Source organism: Lissotriton helveticus, chromosome 6 (assembly GCF_964261635.1).
Source record: "Lissotriton helveticus chromosome 6, aLisHel1.1, whole genome shotgun sequence".
In the NCBI taxonomy this organism is placed as follows: Eukaryota; Metazoa; Chordata; class Amphibia; order Caudata; family Salamandridae; genus Lissotriton; species Lissotriton helveticus.
Window position 1 is genome coordinate 579056853 of NC_136067.1, and position 20885 is coordinate 579077737.

The 20885-nt window shown below is 44.7% G+C and overlaps 1 protein-coding gene across 2 annotated transcripts in view; it reads left to right on the plus strand.

The window, feature by feature from the left end:
• The window catches only part of COL19A1 (collagen type XIX alpha 1 chain), a 2464374-nt gene that overhangs the window by 990524 nt on the left and 1452965 nt on the right, over nucleotides 1-20885 (plus strand). For both annotated transcript variants that reach the window (XM_078648013.1, XM_078648014.1), the window contains exon 12: nucleotides 11986-12030. In XM_078648013.1, the coding sequence (XP_078504139.1) occupies nucleotides 11986-12030 (45 nt within the window). The remainder of the gene's footprint in view (nucleotides 1-11985; nucleotides 12031-20885) is intronic.

Here is a 20885-nt window from a genome sequence, read left to right on the forward strand (position 1 = left end):
GTTTAAAAATAATACCTGGACGAGTTCACCATATTTTACAGTGGGGCCCAACTTCTTGGCAGGTTGGACAGTGTCCACCCTGTGAAAATAGTGGGTGGATGACTTTCACCCACGTGTCTCCCCACCTTGTGCCCTGGTGTTCACTATGTTGCAATGACATTCAAATAAATTTGGTCCCTGGAACTCCAGAGGTTTGTGATGAACACATCTTCTCACTCCTCATGTTGGAGTTTCAAGCTATTGTTGATCACCACAAAATGTTGTATTGATTATTGTTTGGGATAATTGTGCTATATTAAGTTTGTATTAACAAATATTGTTATCTTCTGATTTTGGGTATTCTTTGTTTATTAAGATGTAACTGTGTATTAGGTCACTTCATTAGTTACATAGATGATGCCTTTTGTGGAACTTACTTAGATACTCTACAAGGCCAAACACCTTTTTAGCCCTCCCCTCCCTCACATTTTTCAACCAATTTACAGCACTGGTTTAAGTATCTGTGAATAAGCATGATACGCTTTGCCCCAAACACCATTTCATCATACAGTTTGTATAGAACTTAAAATGAGATAATGTTGCACCTCAAGGAAAATGTAATTACCAAGTTTAGGAAGAATAGGCTAGGCCAATAAGTATCACATTTAAATGGCTATGCTATTGGTTTTGATAATGCCTGTGAAATAGGGAGAAAGGGTTATGTTCACAGGCAATACACTTCCACAGCTAATTCATGTAAAATGATAACATAGCGCTGTGACTGTGAATTAACAAGATTAAGGAACCAGTTGGTTTAGCATTGGTTATAACGAATTGATATTAACTAACTTAATATACTATATTATTCACATTGGAAAGATGGAAGGAATCTTTGTCATTGCTGGAATTCGACCACGACACCTGCAAATTAAATTATCACAAATTTATTTTGCTGGCATTTAACTCACAAAGCCACTCTGCTTTCAACGAGAGACACTTTTGATACAAATGAAGGCCAAAGATAATGAATAGCAGCAAATGCTATAAATAGGTAGCAGAACATTGGGTCAGGGGTGGATTTAAGGATACTTTGGGACATCTAAGAGCCAAATAGGTGTTACTGAGGGATATTAGAGTGGTACAAAAGGGGGTGGTGATGGACGGAGCATCTGAACCAATCAAACACTCACACCCAGTCAACAGATCTGGGTTTAATCCATCACCGTTCCCTTGGCAGTTTGGGCTGGACTGTTCCCATGAGGCACAGGATCAGACTGATTTGCATACGGCCATGTCTGAACTGGGGTGGCAGAGTGGGCTAAAGAATGGTGATGGATTAAACCCAGATCGGTTGACTGGGGGTTAGTGTTTGATTGGTTCAGATACTCCGTCCATCGCCACCCCCTTTTGTACCGCTTTGTTCGCCATAGGTTGGCAGGGTATGCTCAGACGTGAGGCCCTTGCTCATTTTGCCACTGGATTCAAGCAAGCCTGGCTGAAGACGGCTGAAATGCCAGAAACCGGTCCTAGGAAGCTTGTTTCCGGTCCAGGAAAGGCATGGCTTGGCAGTTCGGGCTGGACTGTTCCCATAAGAAACAGGGTCAGACTGATTTGCATATGGCCATGTCTGAACTGGGGTGGCAGAGTGGGCTAAAGAACGGTGATGGATTAAACCCAGATCTGTTAACTGGGTGTGAGTGTTGGATTGGTTCAGATGCTCCGTCCATCGCCACCCTCTTTTGTACCGCTTTGTTCGCCATAAGTTGGCAGGGTATGCTCAGACGTGAGTCCCTTGCTCATTTTGCCACTGGATTCAAGCAAGTCTGGCTGAAGACGGCTGAAATGCCAGAAACCGGTCCTAGGAAGCTTGTTTCCGGTCCAGGGAAGGCATGGCTTGGCAGTTCGGGCTGGACTGTTCCCATGAGGCACAGGGTCAGACTGATTTGTATATGGCCATGTCTGAACTGGGGTGGCAGAGTGGGCTAAAGAACGGTGATGGATTAAACCCAGATCAGTTGACTGGGGGTGAGTGTTTGTATTGTCAACGCTCCGTCCATCACCACCTTTGGTTTTTCTTTGTTCGCCCTAAGTTGGCAGGGTATGCTCAGACGTGAGTCCCTTGCTCATTTTGCCACTGGATTCAAGCAAGCCTGGCTGAAGACGGATGAAATGCCAGAAACCTGTCCTAGGAAGCTTGTTTCGGATCCAGGGAAGGCATGGCTTGGCAGTTCGGACTGGACTGTTCCCATGAGCCACAGGGTCAGACTGATTTGCATATGGCCATGTCTGAACTGGGGTGGCAGAGTGGGCTAAAGAACGGTGATGGATTAAACCCAGATCTGTTGACTGGGTGTGAGTGTTTGATTGGTTCAGATGCTCCGTCCATCGCCACCCCCTTTTGTACCGAGGGATATTAGAGGTCACAAATAAGGTACGCAGGTGCAAATGAGAGCTACTATGGCCACTAACATCGGTTTTCACAGATCATGGCACAGTGGGTAGAAATTAGTGGAACTATGGTGCGCATATCAAACCCATCAAACTGAAAAAAGGCCACACAACCGGGACAAATACTAAGGTCAATGAGGTCTTCAAAAAATGGACACTGCATGGGCCAACTTAGGGACACAGCGGTACAAATGAGGGTAAAACATAAGGGCAACTGAGGGGCACACACTAAGCTCACTCAAGGGTACACCTGATAAACAATAGTTGTTATTAAACAGTGAACAGCATCTAGTAACAATGGTCGGGCTTAATTGAGACAGAGTAAACTAGACCACAGCAGAACTCAAACAAAGCACACTGATAGATAAAATGAGTGGTAATGAGGGCCAAATATGAGAGACACACACTCCACAACTAAAGGGACAGGGCTTCACGAACTAGCTTCCCGGATGGGTGCAAATTCAGGGGACGTACAGGGTGTATGTCAGATACAGTGAGGGTTCAAAGTAAATAAGAAGATAATGAAGGGGCACAAACAATGAGCATTGCGGAGTACAAGAAAAGATATCCTTCAGGGCAAAAATGGTGAACACTGAAACAAAACAGAGGTACACATCATGTCATTGAAATGCATATATGTATCTGCAAAAAATATGTGCTTATGATGTACATAAGAGGTGGAGAAAACTGTAACAGAGAAGACCAAATAAGAAACACCAAGGAGTGAAAAAGACAGATGTGGAAGCCCACACACGAGGGACATGGAACAGACATAACTGCACCAAGGGTTGTGGAAGCAAAACGACGTAAAATCTAAAAAATGACCATTCTGATGTACAAATCAGGTGGAAAGTACCCTCTTATCCTACACTTCCAGGCGACCGTGGCCTTCTTGTTTCTGTAGGTAACTGTTAGCCTCTTTCCTCACTTAAGGCTTATACCAATGCACAGCCATGCCCAGTCCTTAAGGTGTTTGGGCAGCCTGTGTCCTGAGCTCATCTGGTGGCCTAGGGAACGATCCACAAACTAACCCTGGTCTGCAGGAAACCGTAAGCAGATGGCATAAGCATCGAAGGGGCATGATACCTGTAATAAATGATGTACTTCACTTTTTCCGTATTATCTCCATTGCATCCACACCCCACCACTGCATATCAGAATGCTAATGAACATGCACAGAAAGAAAAGACAGACTAAAGCAGTGCAAGAATGCATTGTCTAATTTAAAATGATATAAAACAACAGGCAGAAAAATCATCATTACTTGCCATATGCAGTGACACATGTACAACAGAGAGATGCACTTGTTCATGTGGAAATGCAAGTGTGCAAGTTTTTTACCATGTGAATTGGACAGTGTTAGTGAATAAACATATTTTCCAAGTGCAATTAATCTATAAACATTGTAGAGAAATGCCTTTCTTATTGAACTGGTGCTGCTGGATTTTTATTAATTCTGTGCACTGGGACTCTGCTAACCAGGCATCAGTGTGTACTCTGACCCCTAAACCATGTTGACATTGTTTATTCTCCTAATTGGCATATTTAACTTACCTAAAAGTCCTTAATATATGGTACAAAATGTGCCCAGGTCCTGTAAGTCACATGTCTCCAGTGGACTGCAGCACACATTGTGCCATTAGAGTGCAAAACAGGATTGCAACCTGCCACTAGTAACCTGGCTGTGCAAGTTTAAACTGCAAATTTGACCTATCAAAATAAACCCTTTTGATAGGCCTAAAGCATCCTTTTAAATATTAAGTCACTCCTAATTAGGACATAATGCCAAAAAGGCATCGTGTTTGGCTTTGAAAACTGGACATGTAAGCGTTTGATGCAAAACATGTCCTTATAGTAACAAGACCCCAAAACCTATTTTCACTGTAGCGGGGTACGCTCTTCTATAGGAAATATATTAAAATTAAATATTGTTATCACCTCCTAGGAATCAACTAGAAAGTTTATTTTTTTACTTTTTCAAATATTTATTAATAATCATATGTATTGTTGAAGTCTGATTTGTACTAAATATGTTAGAAAACGTCAACTTTTGCCTGACTAAAGCTACTAGAAGCCCATTTTCATGGGCTTCCAACTGTCACCCAGGAAATGATTAGCTCCTTGAAATGTGTGACCTAGAACAGAGAGTGTTGAGTGTGGGGAGATCATCTTTTCCTCTGGCAGGATGACATGTGGGCAGTACTCAGACACTTAATTATTTTCAAAGAAGCATACCCTGTTACAGGTAGATGTAGTTAACACCTGGATCTGCCCCCTTCTTTTGTCCTCCTAGCCAGTCAGGCTCCAGGCCCAGTGGGAAGCCAGTCAGGTACCAGGCCCAGTGTGAGAGGAGCTGCCTCTGGAACTAGTTATGAGGGACCACAGAGGAGAGGTTGTTCAATCCCCTGGCTACACATCTAGGGTGGACACATGAGCTCTGCATGGGGGGTTCTGTCATATTGGTTTTAGGTTGACAGGGTCACTATGTGATTGTTTGCAGTACGACGCACAGGAACTGCTCCAAAAGTGTGTCAATCTTTCCCTATTGGTTAGGGAGGGGCCCAAAGCCACCTGCACCCATATGCTGGTGCCAGACATAATTGTGGCACACCTATACCACAAGACACCCTCTTCAGAACACTACTGGGCCTGTGGAAAACAGGACTGTACCTGCAGTTGCGACCTGAGATGAAAACTCCCAAGAGCTTGACTTGCTCCTATTTGTACAGAGGACAAATATGTGGATTTCGACCCATGCTCCATCATGATCACATTTAAGCCTTGGCCTTGTCCTGATCTAGCTCAACCAATTGCCCACGGTTGGCACTTTGCTCTTTTGGATGCTATTTTTATTTAAAACTTTAAAGATTTATATCTCTGTTTCCCCTTCATTTTTTGGTGTAATTTTGTTCATTATAATAATGTCAATTGATAAGAATTGGAGTGGGACTTTTATTGTGTTGTGTTTTTTACTTTTTAACTGTGTAGGTAACATAGCATTCAAGAGCTGAGCTGAGGTTTAAATTATTAAATGTTTTACTGGACCTAACGCATTGTGACATTATTTATGGTGGACTATCATCCACCTCAACTAATAATCCTCTTTCTCACACATATTTACTGCATCAAAAAGCATAAAACAATGTTGTTGCATGCCATGAATTATCTGTTTCTATTAGTGGGCATACTACAAACGATTCGCCCCAGCCAGATTTTGACAGCCTCACGCCCTTCTCCCTTTGCCCCACAAAACACATCAGGCAAATAGTTGGTCTTCACTGCGTAGTCTTAATTAAAACCTTCAGATACCGCAATCTTTAATTGTTGATTAACTGATAAAACTAAAACCAACACACATTGTTATAAAAAGAAGTAGGCTTGTGAAGTATACATTCCAGCCACAGGTTGAGATTGTATTTACATTTCAGGATCTCCAGAGACATACTTGGATACGTACTGTGCCAGCAGGCCACAACCAATTGGTACTGCCCCCCATCTGGGGTAACTACCAGTCATACAACCCATAGACGCTACCACAAGAGCACTGCTTAATGCCTTGCCCCCCACAGGGGTTCCTGCACATCAGATACCCTCTCCAAAGTTGCTTACTACCAGTGCCGGCATCTTGGGTAGGGCAAGAGATTCCAAGACCACCAGCAGGTCAGTCCACTCTCCCGCCAACCCGGAGCCCCCCATTGACTGCCCGCACTGTTCCAGGACCAGACAGTCCCTGCCAAAAAGGAGTCCCCGCCACTTCTCTTGCCCGGGACCCCACCAGCTCAACCTCTAATCTTAGGGATGGGTGGGCGGGTAACTTATTGCTGGTCCAATACGTTGACATTCCCCGGAGAGGACAAAATTAGGGCTCCCCCCTCTCGTCTGCCTCCTTTTATCGATTATGGGGAGGGGTCGCCTGCTGCGCACCTTGATGACGCGCCTGGATGCCCCCTTTTGTTTCTGGCGACACTCCCTCCCTCTTCTATGACTGGAAGGGCATGACCGGCTCACAAACGAGATGCCACTTATGGCACCACGCCCCTAGGTGAGGGTGGCGCCTTCCATTATTGGAAGTTATATGAGGTTAAAAACCTGTATACTTTTCAGACAATGTATTTCATGATTTATCTATCTATTATTTTACTTACATAGTTATTAGAGTGGTATTATATCACTCTGGTATGTTACTTAAAGCTCAAATTCTATTGGCATTTAAACAATGCCATAAATCACAATATGAGAAATTTCTCTAAAATCAGCTGTAAATTTTGACACTTTGATGTAATTAAATAGTGCATAAATGCTTGCCATTTTTTACATTTTAATACCTCCATCACACAACCTTGTTTCCGGGCATATTTCATTTTATGTATATTCCCTTTTGTAAGAGGAACATGTGTTTCCTATGTTGTGCTTTTCATCAGATGCTTAATCCTCAGACATTTTGTACATGTCACTTATTCGAATGCTAAGCATATATTCATGTAGGAGGCATCTGTGTTGTTAGAAATATGTTGTGTTTCTAATTTAGTGAAGATTCCACAGCGTCCAATATCAATATTCGCATAATGGTATTGCACAGTGCCTCATTTCATAAATAGGACATGTTTAGCTGCCCGTAGCTTATGAGTCCAGAACCTTTTTCTTATTGACCTCAGATGGAATGTTTGAGAGCATTGGAGACCTAAAGAATGTGGCCTATATTTCTGGACATTATTAGCCACATAACCTCATTGGTCCGAGGGAGAACTACTTTCCAATATATCTAGTTGCAGGGCATGCCTGGCCTTTGACTGGCTTAATTCACTATCTACTAAATGTCATTCAGATTCATCAAATTGCACCAAAGTTATTAGCGAAGGAAACTTTTATTGCCCCCACCCCATTATTTTCCCCTCCTTTTGCTGGATCTGATAAAAATTTGAAATAACCAATAGAAAACGAAACCTGCTAAATGTATGCCAAATATAGTATAATTCCTTAAGATAACTACTTCACTAAACCCCCATTTCCGTCTGTCCGCAGATGAATTTGCGTGAAATTAAAAAAAAAAACACAAGAGTAGGCTCAACTTATTAATCATACGTAAATCAAAAATGTTTTTCCCCCCCTCCCCTTAACTTTGCCCCAAATGAATCTGCACATAACCTGAAATATCTGTATTGAGTGTTAATTGCTAACTGCCTGCCACATGCATTTATTAGCACTAAAGTTAAAGCAAATAAAGATTCCCCCTGCCTACCCCCCGCATTGAGTCCCACCTCCCCACCAGTAAAGTCCACATTTGTAAAGCGCACAATCACCCGTAAGGGTCTCTAGGCGCAGTGGGCCGTCGGGAAGATTAAGCGAGCTATTGCCCAGAGTCACATGGTGCTGGGCTAACCTGCCGCCGGAGCCGGGGATCGAACCGTGGTCCCCAGATTCCAGCTTCAGTCGCCCTGGCCGCGGCGCCACACCTCTCCAGTGAATTGGCAATTAATTTGACATGTCTATAGAAAATGAAACCTCCCGAAGTTCTTAAAATGTATGCAGATTTCTCAAACCGTGTCAAACTTATTAGCAAATGAACACTTTTTTGCCCAGTCTTTTTTAGGTCTCGCCTGTCAATGCGCATGCGCATTGAGCAGAGCGAGACTATGGGGGCTTAAACAAAGCTTACCTACACTGGCGATTCACTGGCGATTTGATGAAGTGCATGTGCACTTTTAACTCAATGCGCAAGCGCAATTAGTTAAAATGCGCGTGCACAGCATCAAATCGTCAGCTTAGTGCCGCCAGCAGCTCTTCCCGCTCCGCCCCCTGCTGCATCAAAGGCTTGGCGCTCTGCCTCAGCCCAGCCATTCTCCTCCCCTAATTACCCCCTGCGGCATCAAAGGCTTTTTCACGGCCGGCCGGCCGTGCTTTCAGTTCACGGCCGGCCGGCCGTGTCTCCTTTTCTTTTTTTTTTTTCATTAATTGAATGTCTTCCAGCAAGCTCTCCTCATCCGTAGCTTTAGGTGTGATGACAGCATTTCCTTATAAGATTACTGCTGTCTTGGGAATATATGAGGGCAGGAAGCCTTCTGAATTCGGCTGATCATTATCAGAGAGTGTTTTGGTGAAAATACGGGACTTTTCTTATGCGTGCTGCTACAAAAAGAGCTCAGCTGTCCTTAGCTACGGGAAAGCTGTTTGGCTTACTTCTGCTCGCTCTGCCAGCAATTGTGCCATGTGGTGTGTTTTTAGCTTTACTAGCTCATTGGTGTGTACTGGCTTGCCACTTTGCTGGAATAAAGTACCGGCCATAACGTTGAATACGACTTTCTTTTAATTAGTTCACCAGTTTGCTGCCAAGTGAATTTGAGAGTAATAGTGGCAATCATATTTGAAACTGCATAACGTGAGCGGAATAAGCTTGCAAGCCGCAATCACCCCACATCCACCACCACATCCACCACCACCTCCACATCCACCACCACCGCATCCACCACCACATCCACCACCACATCCACCCTCACCCTCACCCTCACTCACCCTCAACCCCTCACCCTCAACCCCTCACTCACCCTCACTCTCACTCACCCTCACTCACCCTCAACCCCTCACCCTCACCCTCACTCACCCTCACCCTCACTCACCCTCACCCTCACTCACCCTCAACCCCTCACCCTCACTCACCCTCACCCTCACCCTCACTCACCCTCAACCCCTCACCCTCACTCACCCTCACCCTCACCCACCCTCAACCCCTCACCCTCACTCACCCTCAACCCCTCACCCTCACACTCACCCTCACCCTCACTCACCCTCACCCTCACTCACCCTCACTCACCCTCACCCTCACTCACCCTCACTCACCCTCACCCTCACTCACCCTCACTCACCCTCACCCACCCTCACCCTCACCCACCCTCACCCTCACTCACCCTCACCCTCACTCACCCTCACTCACCCTCACCCTCACTCACCCTCACCCTCACTCACCCTCAACCCCTCACCCTCACTCACCCTCACACACCCTCAACCCCTCACCCTCACTCACCCTCACCCACCCTCACCCTCACCCTCACCCTCACTCACCCTCAACCCCTCACCCTCACTCACCCTCAACCCCTCACCCTCACTCACCCTCAACCCCTCACCCTCACTCACCCTCACCCTCACTCACCCTCACCCTCACTCACCCTCAACCCCTCACCCTCACTCACCCTCACCCTCACTCACCCTCACACTCACTCACCCTCACCCTCACTCACCCTCACCCTCACTCACCCTCACCCTCACTCACCCTCATTCACCCTCACTCACCCTCACCCTCACTCACCCTCACCCTCACTCACCCTCACCCTCACTCACCCTCACCCTCACTCACCCTCAACCCCTCACCCTCACTCACCCTCACCCTCACTCACCCTCACCCTCACTCACCCTCAACCCCTCACCCTCACTCACCCTCAACCCCTCACCCTCACTCACCCTCAACCCCTCACCCTCACTCACCCTCAACCCCTCACCCTCAATCCCTCACTCACCCTCACTCTCACTCCCCCTCACTCACCCTCAACCCCTCACCCTCACCCTCACTCACCCTCACCCTCACTCACCCTCACCCTCACTCACCCTCAACCCCTCACCCACCCTCACCCTCACCCTCACTCACCCTCAACCCCTCACCCTCACTCACCCTCACCCTCGCCCTCACTCACCCTCAACCCCTCACCCTCACTCACCATCAACCCCTCACCCTCACTCACCCTCACCCTCACTCACCCTCACTCACCCTCACCCTCTCACCCTCACTCACCCTCAACCCCTCACCCTCACTCACCCTCAACCCCTCACCCTCACTCACCCTCAACCCCTCACCCTCACTCACCCTCACCCTCAACCCCTCACCCTCACCCTCACTCACCCTCACAACACATATTGTGTTACAATAGGTGTCACATTTGCGAAAGATAAAACTATTGGCATTGTAAATAACAAAGCTATTAATTTCGCTATTTTCAAAACAAGCACATAAATAAAAAATGTGTCCTTTACAATACCAATAGCTCAAACTTTCCTAATGCGAGACCTATTGCATTGCTGTGCTTCTCTCCCCTGCTGCACTCTCCTGCTCTCTAGAGTTGTGGCCTAACGACCAGAGCTGCCATCTAAGTCACGTAAATACAAAACATGTTGCATTCCAAATGCTATAGGTGTCACATTCGCGAAAGTTATAACTATTGGCATTGTAAATGACAAAGCCATCAATTTAGCAATTTTAAAAACCAACAAATAAATAAAATATGTCATTTACAAGACCAATAACTCCAACTTTTCTAATGCGAGACCTATTGCATTTGCAATGCATGTTTAACTGGGCCCCCACTTAATGGGTCTGCTCGAACTTCAAAATAGCCAGATTAATTTCAGCGTAGTAAATTTCTGCCAAATGTCATGTATATTTATCAAACAGGGAAATAGTTATAGGCACATCAAGAAATAGCTTTTCAACTGCCAAGATATACAAAAGTATTAATGCTTTGAAGCCCATCCAGCACCTTCTTCAAACACCAATTTCTCAAAAACTATTAAAAGAATTGACATCAAATCCAACAGAGTAATACTTTCAGAGTTTTGGCTGAAGGTACAGCACAATTTCAAATAGCGGCTACAATGGGAAAACCCATCTTCGTTGCCCCCTCCGAATTTTTTTCCTTCGACAGAACTTCACATAATTTAACATGCCAGCCCTTAGCTTAATACGCCAATTAAGTACCAAATTTGGTGCAGATCCATTATTGGGGTCCAAATTTATAGGCAGATCAAAATACCTTCTCAACTGAAAGTGCAGATGAACCACGACCATATAGTGGTGACTTGATATTTAACCTTGCCAAAATTCAAGGATTCTTGTATGGACCGACAATCTGCCATCTTTGTTCTTAGTGAGCGTGAAGATTTCACTCTTGCCCAGGTTCACTTTTAATCCGAAGACTGCTTGGTGTATTTTCAGTTTCTACGATCAAATCCCCGAAATGTAATCTCGGTTCTTGCAACGTCATCAGGATGTTGTTTTATAACATGTACAGTTTATAGGTGTCCTCATCTATCTTGATGCTACTAATGCTGTCAATTCTTCTCAAATGTTGAAAGAAAGAAAACGGTTCCAATGACAGTGGAAACAGTGCAAATCATCACAGAGGATTTTATTTGGCAAGCCCCTATTAAGGAATATTTGTAATATAGGGATTGAATAGCATGTCATATCCCAAAAAAATGCCCCTTTGTTCTTTGCACACTAGTATCCTACATGGAACATGTTTTCACCATTGAGAGGTAGTATTGTCGTCTATTGTACTGACATACCACTATAGTAGACAAGAAACACTTGTGCAACACTTACATTTAGATCGTTCATTATAAGTGTTTCTCTAGGGCTTGGTTTTATATTAGGAGAGTGTGGGCCTCTCAGTGTAAACCATCTCTCTGCATCCTTGTAAAGAAATGCTATTGACTTTGAAATAGTAACTCAGCTGATTCAAATATGTGTGCAATACATGGAAATTAAATCATTGTCATTCTTTCCGTTACTAGGGAGAGCGTGGTTTTGATGGGATTGATGGGGAAAAAGGAGATAAGGTAAGACTTTACTCTATCATTTTTTCAACTATGCTTTAGCTGTCTTGCCAGACTTATGTGGTTTTTTAAAAATGTTTTAGACTCATCTTATCTAAATATGTGTGTGTGTATGGTTTTGACTCAATACACATATATATAATATATTCACTGAAAAAACCAAAGGTTACAGGGATGTTATATTTAGGTTCAGAATTTACACACACAAAACCATAGAAATTCAGCAGTTATAGTTATCTCAAGTACCTATAACTCGCGCCCTCGCCATGCACTGCTAATTACCCACATACCTTCACCTTGGTTTGGCCGACAGTGGCACCCCGTAAGCATAGGACTTTCACTGCTGACTTGATACTACTGCTTTGCTGCCTTGGCACCAGGGGCCTTGAATTGCAGCCCACCTGTCTGAGTACGAAGACAGCACCCTGTCCTGCGCTGGCTGAAGATTGTGCCCTCGAGCTGGCTTGTCTGCTTTGCTGCTGCCCTGACCTTGCTGGTGATTGGGGAGCAGAGACTGGACAGATCCCTGGCCCTGAGGCCTTGCCCTGGGGAGTGCACGGAGCCCCAAAGACTCTCTGTTGCAGTGAAGCCATGAGTGTCTGGCCTGTCTAGGCTATTCAATTTGCTGCCTTATGCTGTCCCCTCAACTCCCTTGGCAACTTTGAATTTGGTGTGCTGCGCAGTGCTAAGGGTGATGGTGAGAAGCTCACCTCTTGACTGAACACACATGGTTGTTAACTCTTAAAGCGGCTTGCTGCTGCATTTCTGTGGTGGGTGAGGGTACAACAGCTCTGTTGTGCTGGGACGTTTGTGGCAAGACTCTGCAGCTGTTAAGCATGCCCTCACCCTTTGGGGGCTCTTCTTCTTTCTTCTCTTCCTTCTGGAGCAATCCTTCTACACTAGCTGATGTAAGTTGAACTGTTTTTAGTTCAACATAGAGGGCCCTAAAGTACATCAATGACTACTACTGCATCAATGTATGATCTTATGTGTCTACTGATGATGATCTGATGAAGTTGTACGTATTCAATTCCTATTACTGCACCTTATGACATAAAACATTTACAATGTCAATGTGAAATCACTTGTCAAACCGGACGAAATAAATAAAGTTTTTTTTAAAAAGAACTGTTTTTAGTTAGGGGCTCATGGGCCATGGATTAGCAGCGCACCCCACTTTGAGGGACTTAGGGCTTTCTGCCCCACTGAAGTCCCCCCCACTTTAGTCAAGAGCACAGAATGTTTGAAACTCTCATTGGCCGGACTATAAACAATAGAGCTTCTCCACACTTTACTTTTGGAGCTGAGGTGGGCTGCTTGTGCTGTGGTAGTGAGTTTCTCACTACTGGAAACATAGAGCCTTTGTGGGCATGCCTGCACTGTCTGCTTTTACTGCAGTGCCTACCTGCACAGAAGTATTTATTACTAAGTTCAAGATCTGCTGGTTGGTAACGTGATGCACTGTCTCCGAGTACTGGAAAGTCTGGTTTTGTTCTGGGAAAAGCTGTGTTTGTCAGTGATGGGCAAATTGTCCACTCAAAAATGATCATGCTACCTTGCTTGCTTTACTATTTCACTAACCTCCCATTCCATTTAACTGCGAGGGTATTTTGCACTCTTGATTTTATCTTGGTGTGTTGATTTGGTATGATGGCCGATGTAGAGTTGCTTTGGCTAGGTTTTAGTAGCCCACTGACTTGGGCATCCTTGGTGTTTCCAATTTTGAACATTATTACATCACGTCCCTATTCCAATGGCTATGTCGTTATACCACAGGAGCAAGTGAGGAGGACACCGCCACCATGCAGGCATCCTGGAATGACAACCCAAGTGCTTCAGATTTTCTGTCTGAGTAGCAAGTTGCTCTCATATGCTACTGGACAGCAATGCACCTTTCATGCATATGTCAATCTATGCCATTTTTCAGTATTTCTTTCTTTCAGCTATGCTGCATTGTGTCCTATAAGAACCTTCATTTCAAGTCCCCATGCCCATCTTGTATGTTCGTCTTTTTCTCAGACATTTTATCAATATAGAGGAGAGATTCCACAGATCTGACTCATCAAGTCATCATTGAGTGCAATGTTAGGATATCCACACAGAGGGAACCTCTTGATCATTTTAATCACATCACTCTTAAAATCCCTTCTGTGGAACAAGCCCTAAACGCCCTTAATAGCTGTCCATATGGAATAGTCCATTTCAGTGTCTTCTAGAGATCACTTTTAGTATGAAAAACTGCTTTTGCAGCCTTTGCTTTCCTGTGGATTTTCGTGCGATGCCTAACATCTAGGAACTCTATATATTGTTACCGTTTAAAGGATATATTTATAGTGAAGTTGAAGAGTTTACAACGGTTTGTAGAGAGATCCATCTTCAGAATGGCCTATTTTGTCCATGAGCTAAGAGCCAGCATTCACATCCATTTGCGCCTACCGTTCAGAAAACAGCTTAGTCTAAGATACATCTAAGTCATTAGTATCTGCAAAGGCCTTTCCACCTGTGGTAGAGAACTTGGTGGTCTCAGTCCAATTTCCAGCAGCAGGTGTCCATAACCCTAAATTCCATCATCACAACCGACCATAATTGGAACTCACGGGGGGCTGGCCACTGCATGCATGGGACAGATTGGCAGTAACAAAAACTCCTTGCTCGTCTCTAGAGGCTATTCCTCAAAAAATAGTAATGTGATACAGTATTATGCCAACATAGGGAGCATTCTACTATGTAAGCAAAAGATCTAGTTTCCAGTGTTGTCAGTTTAAAACCTTTCAAAAGAGCTCGATTGCTACTTGTTATATTATGTTTCTCTCATATAAAATATGCATTGTGAAGCTGTAGTTATTGTTAGAGTGCACTTTCAGTAGGAATTACATTTCTTTGATTGTATAACCTCTTTGACGCGGTTTGGTGAATCTGCTTGCGATTTGGAAGTGCCCAGCTTGGTTTCTTCATTTAAACTTTTATGCTGGGTCACTCAAGACGGGACAAACGTGATTGTTGTGCAAAAAGCCCTTTTTTGAGTCCCTAGGGATATTTACTCTTTAGTACAACCAATACTACTGAGTGGAATTATATGAATACTGCAGGAAGATGCAACTTCACTCTGAGTAGGATCTTGTATCGTTTTGTGTAAATTAATTTAATATGTTTTATATTTTGGTATTGTCAAAGATGCAAGGTGGGTTTGAGAAGGGTTCCTATTTTATATACATTGATTTTGGTTCTGAAATTGTCTTCTGAGTCTTGTTTGATTAGAGGGCAAAAAGTATAAGACACATTTTGAACGTCCAGGGACAAGGCGCACAACATAGGATGAAAATATATGAGTGTTGTTATTATGTGGCACATGGACTGCTCTGAAGAATGCAGACTTCACTTTCAAAATGAAATTTACTGAAACAAGTAACATTTGCACATTGGCTCAAAGCCTTTTAAAATACAATAAGAAATGTATTCACTACTGAAAAACGATTATAAAAAGCCGGAAGTGATTTACAACGAGGACAGGTTACCTTCTCTGCACACCCCTAATGCTCCGTCAAGAAACTAACCCCTGGCGTGCGTCGGACGGACGTCACGGTGGGCGTGTGCGGAGGATGGCCGGGGGCCGTCCGAACCACGCCCACGCCATAAATCACCCGCACCACAGCGGAATTTCTGCCGCGGTTAAAGGGTTAGAAAGGTATTACTGCCCCACCCAACCTCGGGGCATATTATCAAGAAACGGCGTTAACATTATCGCCGCTTTAGCGGCAGAAAACTGCTGCTAAAGCAGCGATAATGGGCTTGATAATATGCCCTTGTGAATTCCCATAGAAGCCATGTTCTGGTGTGAACCTGGGCTTCTATGGGAATTCTCTACGGCGTATTATCAAGCCCATTATCACCGCTTTAGCGGCAGTTTTCTGCCGCTAAAGCAGCAATAATGTTAACGCCGTGTTTGATAATATGCCCCATAGTGCCTTCCGAGGGCCGGGAAAGAGGGCTTTCTAAACACACAGTGGTAACCCTCCCACTCTTCCCACACTCCATGTTTCACCCTACAAGCATCCCATTGATACCTGGATGTTGCTGGACTGCAGAGTCTCAGAACTGTGATGTCACTCTTGTATGGAGAAACTGCCTGAGGACCTTTGAGAGGGCATGATTGAACAACGTTGGCCCTGTGATTTTATGGGGTGGAGTGGGCAGCTTTCAAGCTTAGGTTACTGATTGGAGCCATTCAGGTTTATGACTGCGGGGGTTTTCATATTCATTGCTGTTTGTAACCATTAATGCACCTGGCAGTATGACGCTGATTAGTCCTTAACTACAGAGAAGAAAATATGCTAGACCTTACAAGTGTCATTCTAAGAGGTCTAATCTAATCCCACACTAAATGCGAGTAGTTCATGTAATCATGTATTTCTCTATTAATTCTTAAACTTTATAAAGAATAAAAGCAGAATCGCATTACAAGTAACCTCCTGAAAGAATAAAACAAGACCGGAGATTTCTGCAAAAAACCCACTGAGAAACTTTGAAGCTACCTGTGGTGGGTGCTGTAAACACGTGGACTAGAAATAGCATGTGGATGATCATCATAACTTATGATCAAGAACTGCTGTGTGCAAGAGGCCATGCACTATTAGTTCTGTGGACAAGGGTTTTGGTGCATAGAGTGTGCTGAGCACAACCGATGGCTGGGTTCAGGTTGTGGCCACAAGTGTGATACTGTGCGTCATTCCACCGTGAATGGGCAAAGCCATGCACATTGGATTTTCAAGACATGACGTTACAGGGTTTGGGGGAAGGCCCTGGACCCAGTGTGTTTTGAGTGCAGTTACCTCACTTAATATGGAGGTTAGTTACACGGTTTCCATAGCCCACGTCCCTAAAGGCCATTGGCAGCAAGTTCTGCGATCATGGGGTTGGGTGTTGAGTAAGGACAAAGGCCACTCCTCTCACCTAGAACCCACTCTGCACCAAGTGGAACTTGGTGTTTATTGCCATTGTTGAGTGCTGTGAGGGGCAGGGCTCATAAGAGGTGAAACCACGAGTAGAGCGCGAAGTCACTTCCTCAGTAATGGTAATAACGTAACTCTCAGTAGATCTGCTAATAGGATCGATGCCATTGTGTTTTTATACACTAGATAGTTATTTAACAAGAACATGGAACTAAATCCATGCAGTGATTAGACTTATGGTTACAAGCTGTGTGAGTATAGGTCTTTTGTTTGCTTAATATGACCTAGGACATGCAACAGATGCTTTAAACGTGTATGGTGGTTGGTACATTTCTCCCCTATTCTTTTGTATCCCCGTGTCTGTACCAGGTCTGAGGTTTTCATGGGAAGACAACATAGGATTACATTTGAAGGAATCTAAGGGCTATTGTTAGACCTGGCATTCTTGGCATGGTTCTCCAAACTTTTTGCTTCAGACCTTCAATTTCTAGTGACATCTTTTTTGCTGACCATAGGATTTGACGCACTTTATCACTGCTGACCAGTTCTAAAGTACTTGTGCTTGTTCCCAAAAACTTGATAAAATTGGTGTTAGAAATGGGGACTCCAGCTGGCAGTGGTTTGCAACCTGTCCGAGTAGGGTCCCTCACTCTAGTCAAGGTAAGGGAGTCCCACAGCTACGATATTCCCTGCTCATCCACTTGGGCGCTAGGCATTAGCAGTCAGGCTTACCTCAGAGGCAATGTGTAAATCATTTGTATGTACACACATAGTAACATGGCGAAAACACTCTGAAAGGAGTCCACATCAGTTAAAAACAATAGCCAATCTTTATCTGAATAAAGCAAGACTAAAATGACAAAACTCCAACATTCACAAGTAAGGATATCAGTTTTGAAGGGTAAATCAGTGCAGTCCATTGAAATCTATGGATGCATCACTTTTATCACAAAGTGCCTTGAATGTGTTAAAATTCAAAGATGGTGTGATGCGCAGGGGAGGTAAGACACCGGAAAAGCAAAGCGATGCACTGATTCTTTACTCTCAGGGGAGGTGATGCGTCCGTTCCTTACTGCCAGGGGAGATGATGTGTCGGCTCCTTACTGCTCTGCAGGGGAGGTGATGCGTTGGTTCCTTACTGTCAGGGGAGGTGATGCTTTGGTTCCTTACTGGAAGGGGAGGTTTAATCTTTAAGCTCGCGGCCTCAGTATCCTACTGCTGGGCAACGTCAATGAAGAAATCAGCGTCCAGGAACAATGCGTCGAAAATCCAGATGCACTGTGTCAATTCCACAGCCATGAAGCAGGCACTGCGTCGGAGTTGGAGCAGTGCGCCACAGACTTTGGTGGTGCAGTGCTCACAACTCACGTTGCAGCAGTTCTCCTGACACACTTCGTCGGAAAGCTGGGCCCTGCAGTGAAATACAGACACAATACAGTCACTCATGAAGCTCTGGGGCATCGTCAGCTCAAACAAAGTGGTCTCACACAGGCCGAACACTTGGGGGACACTCTGGCCTCGCCCTTAGATGCGTTCATTTATATTAGGCTGGAAAGCAGTTCCAGGGCAGCTGCCCCTACTTTTTTTGATGAGCCTCCCACTGTTGTCACATTACATAACATGCTTCAGGTTTCCAGCCCTAATCATTTGGTCTCCCTCCTGTATTGTACTGTGCAGCCTGAACCTCTGTGTTTTCGGAGCAGGGCTCTGAACTGCTAGGAGCAGGACTTGGGGATGTCTCTTTCTGATGAGCAAAGGCGGTGCTTCTGCTCCCAGACAAGTTTGATATCTGCCAGTAGCAGGCTCGGAATGATTCATTGCAAATTTCTACAGTGGGCGTACTATACTCCTATCATGTTACATAGATTTGGTCTTAAGTTGAGCTCCCGATTTGTGAGGTGTGGCTTAGATGGAGCCAGTTTTCTACACTTAGTGTGGACACGTGCCCCAGTAAGCTCTTTTTGGATGGAGGTGCAAGATGCACTCTCCCTCGTGAAAGAGGACAGGGTCCTGCTGACTCTTTTGTGGCCTCACTTAGTTATGTGAAAGACCTGCATGCTACCTCTCGCAAATATGTTGTCTTGGCCCTGCTGCTTAGCAAGAGGTATATAGCTTGCTGCTGGTGTCATGGGCGAGCACCAAAGTTTAAGGGATGGAACACCAATCTCGTCTATTGAAATGCACAAATGTCATTGTTTGTTGAGTTTCAACCTAACTCTTCACTTCTATATTTGGCATCCCCTATAAGTCTATCTGCAAGTCCATCCTGCGGGCTATGACCCAGGTTGTGTGACTTTCATAATGCGTACATGCATGTCACTGTACTTCTTTGTATCTGCTGACAGGTTCATGTTTTTACTGGAGGGGTCCACCATCCATTCTTTGGCCCCTGTCCTGGCGACCAGTCATTATCCAATGTTCATGCCATATCAGGATTTTTATACTGCTTTTAACATTGCTAGCTGTGGAGCTTATATATTTGTCTATAAGGTTCTACTGTAATTCTACTGTAATTCTTCTGTAATTAGAGTCGTGGTTCTGTATACCAATGTGTTTGTGCTCAGTCATGGTCGCCATTGCGATGGTTTTGAACTGTTCCCAGAAAACTAATAAATACATTTAAATGTAGTGGTACAGCATTATACATTTTTAATTAAGACATGATGACAGGTGTACCCAGGCAGTCAGACAATATAAGTGCATTATGGAGCATCCCTCCCATCATATATCGTATAGTTCAAGTAAGAAACAGCAAATTGTACATGGATATTACACCTCCAGTGGTCTGGTGTGAGTTTTGGTAGGCTGACTAGTGCCAGGTGCCTGTATATGTGGGTTTCCGCAAGGGTGCGGGTTGATATTCAGTCCCCACTCTATCCCTGTATACCTCTTTGATTGATGTCCATGTTTGTGTTCCCAATATATAGGAGTCAACTCTGTGGTGTTAGGGGGTGAACATAAAACAGTGAACTGAGGGGGGATGGGAGGGGTCCGGGGAGCCTGCAAATTATATTGTGGTAGGTATCTATTTTGTGTTCAGTTCCAGTTCATCCTTGAAATATCTGTGGCATCAGAATCGGAGAAAGACGGATGTCTAAGGGTGGTTGTATCTCCTATCACGAGTCGGGGTACTAGTCTTGTGGGACCCTATTATATGGTCGGCCTTTCATCTGATATGGCTATTGCATATTGGTATTTGCTTGTGCCATCGGGGACAGAGGTGGAGACTGGGATTGGGATGGCGTAGCCCTGGGTGAGTCTTCTTGTGTTGTCTCTTGTGTAAACTGGAACAGGAGTTGTGCCCATTCCAAAGAGATGGGATGTTTTTTGAATCCCCTTCACCTCCTCATCTCTCAATGTTGCTTCCTCCTCTGCCCCCCATTTTTTAACATTGCCTATCCAGGCTGTCTCAGGGGGTCCTGCAGGTGCCCTCCAATGCATGGCTATTCCCTGTTTCGCCAGGAGTATGACTAAGGATGCGAACCTACACTGCACCTTTTCTGTCTTCCACCTGTGGAATACCCCCAGGGCGCATGCCTCCCATGTGGTAATGTTCATGAGGTGAACAGTCGCCCCCAGAACCCGATGTATCCTACCCCAATACGGTTGGATTGCGGGACAGTCCCATAACATGTGTTTGAAGTTTGCCTCGGTTGTTTGGCATCTGGGGCAATGCGAAATGTGTGTCGGGATAAAATAAATGAAGCTGGTGCGGTGTTAAATAAGCGCAATGTAAAATATTGAATTGAATGTTTTTGAAACGTGCGTTCCTTGAAACCTTTTTTGGGTACTCTAGAGCCTTTTCCCATTCTTGGTCATTAAGCACTCGTCCTATCTCGTCTTCCCATTTTTGGCACAGGGCCTGTAGAGGGGCTGTGGTCAGTTCCCTTATCGCCTTATAATGCCAAG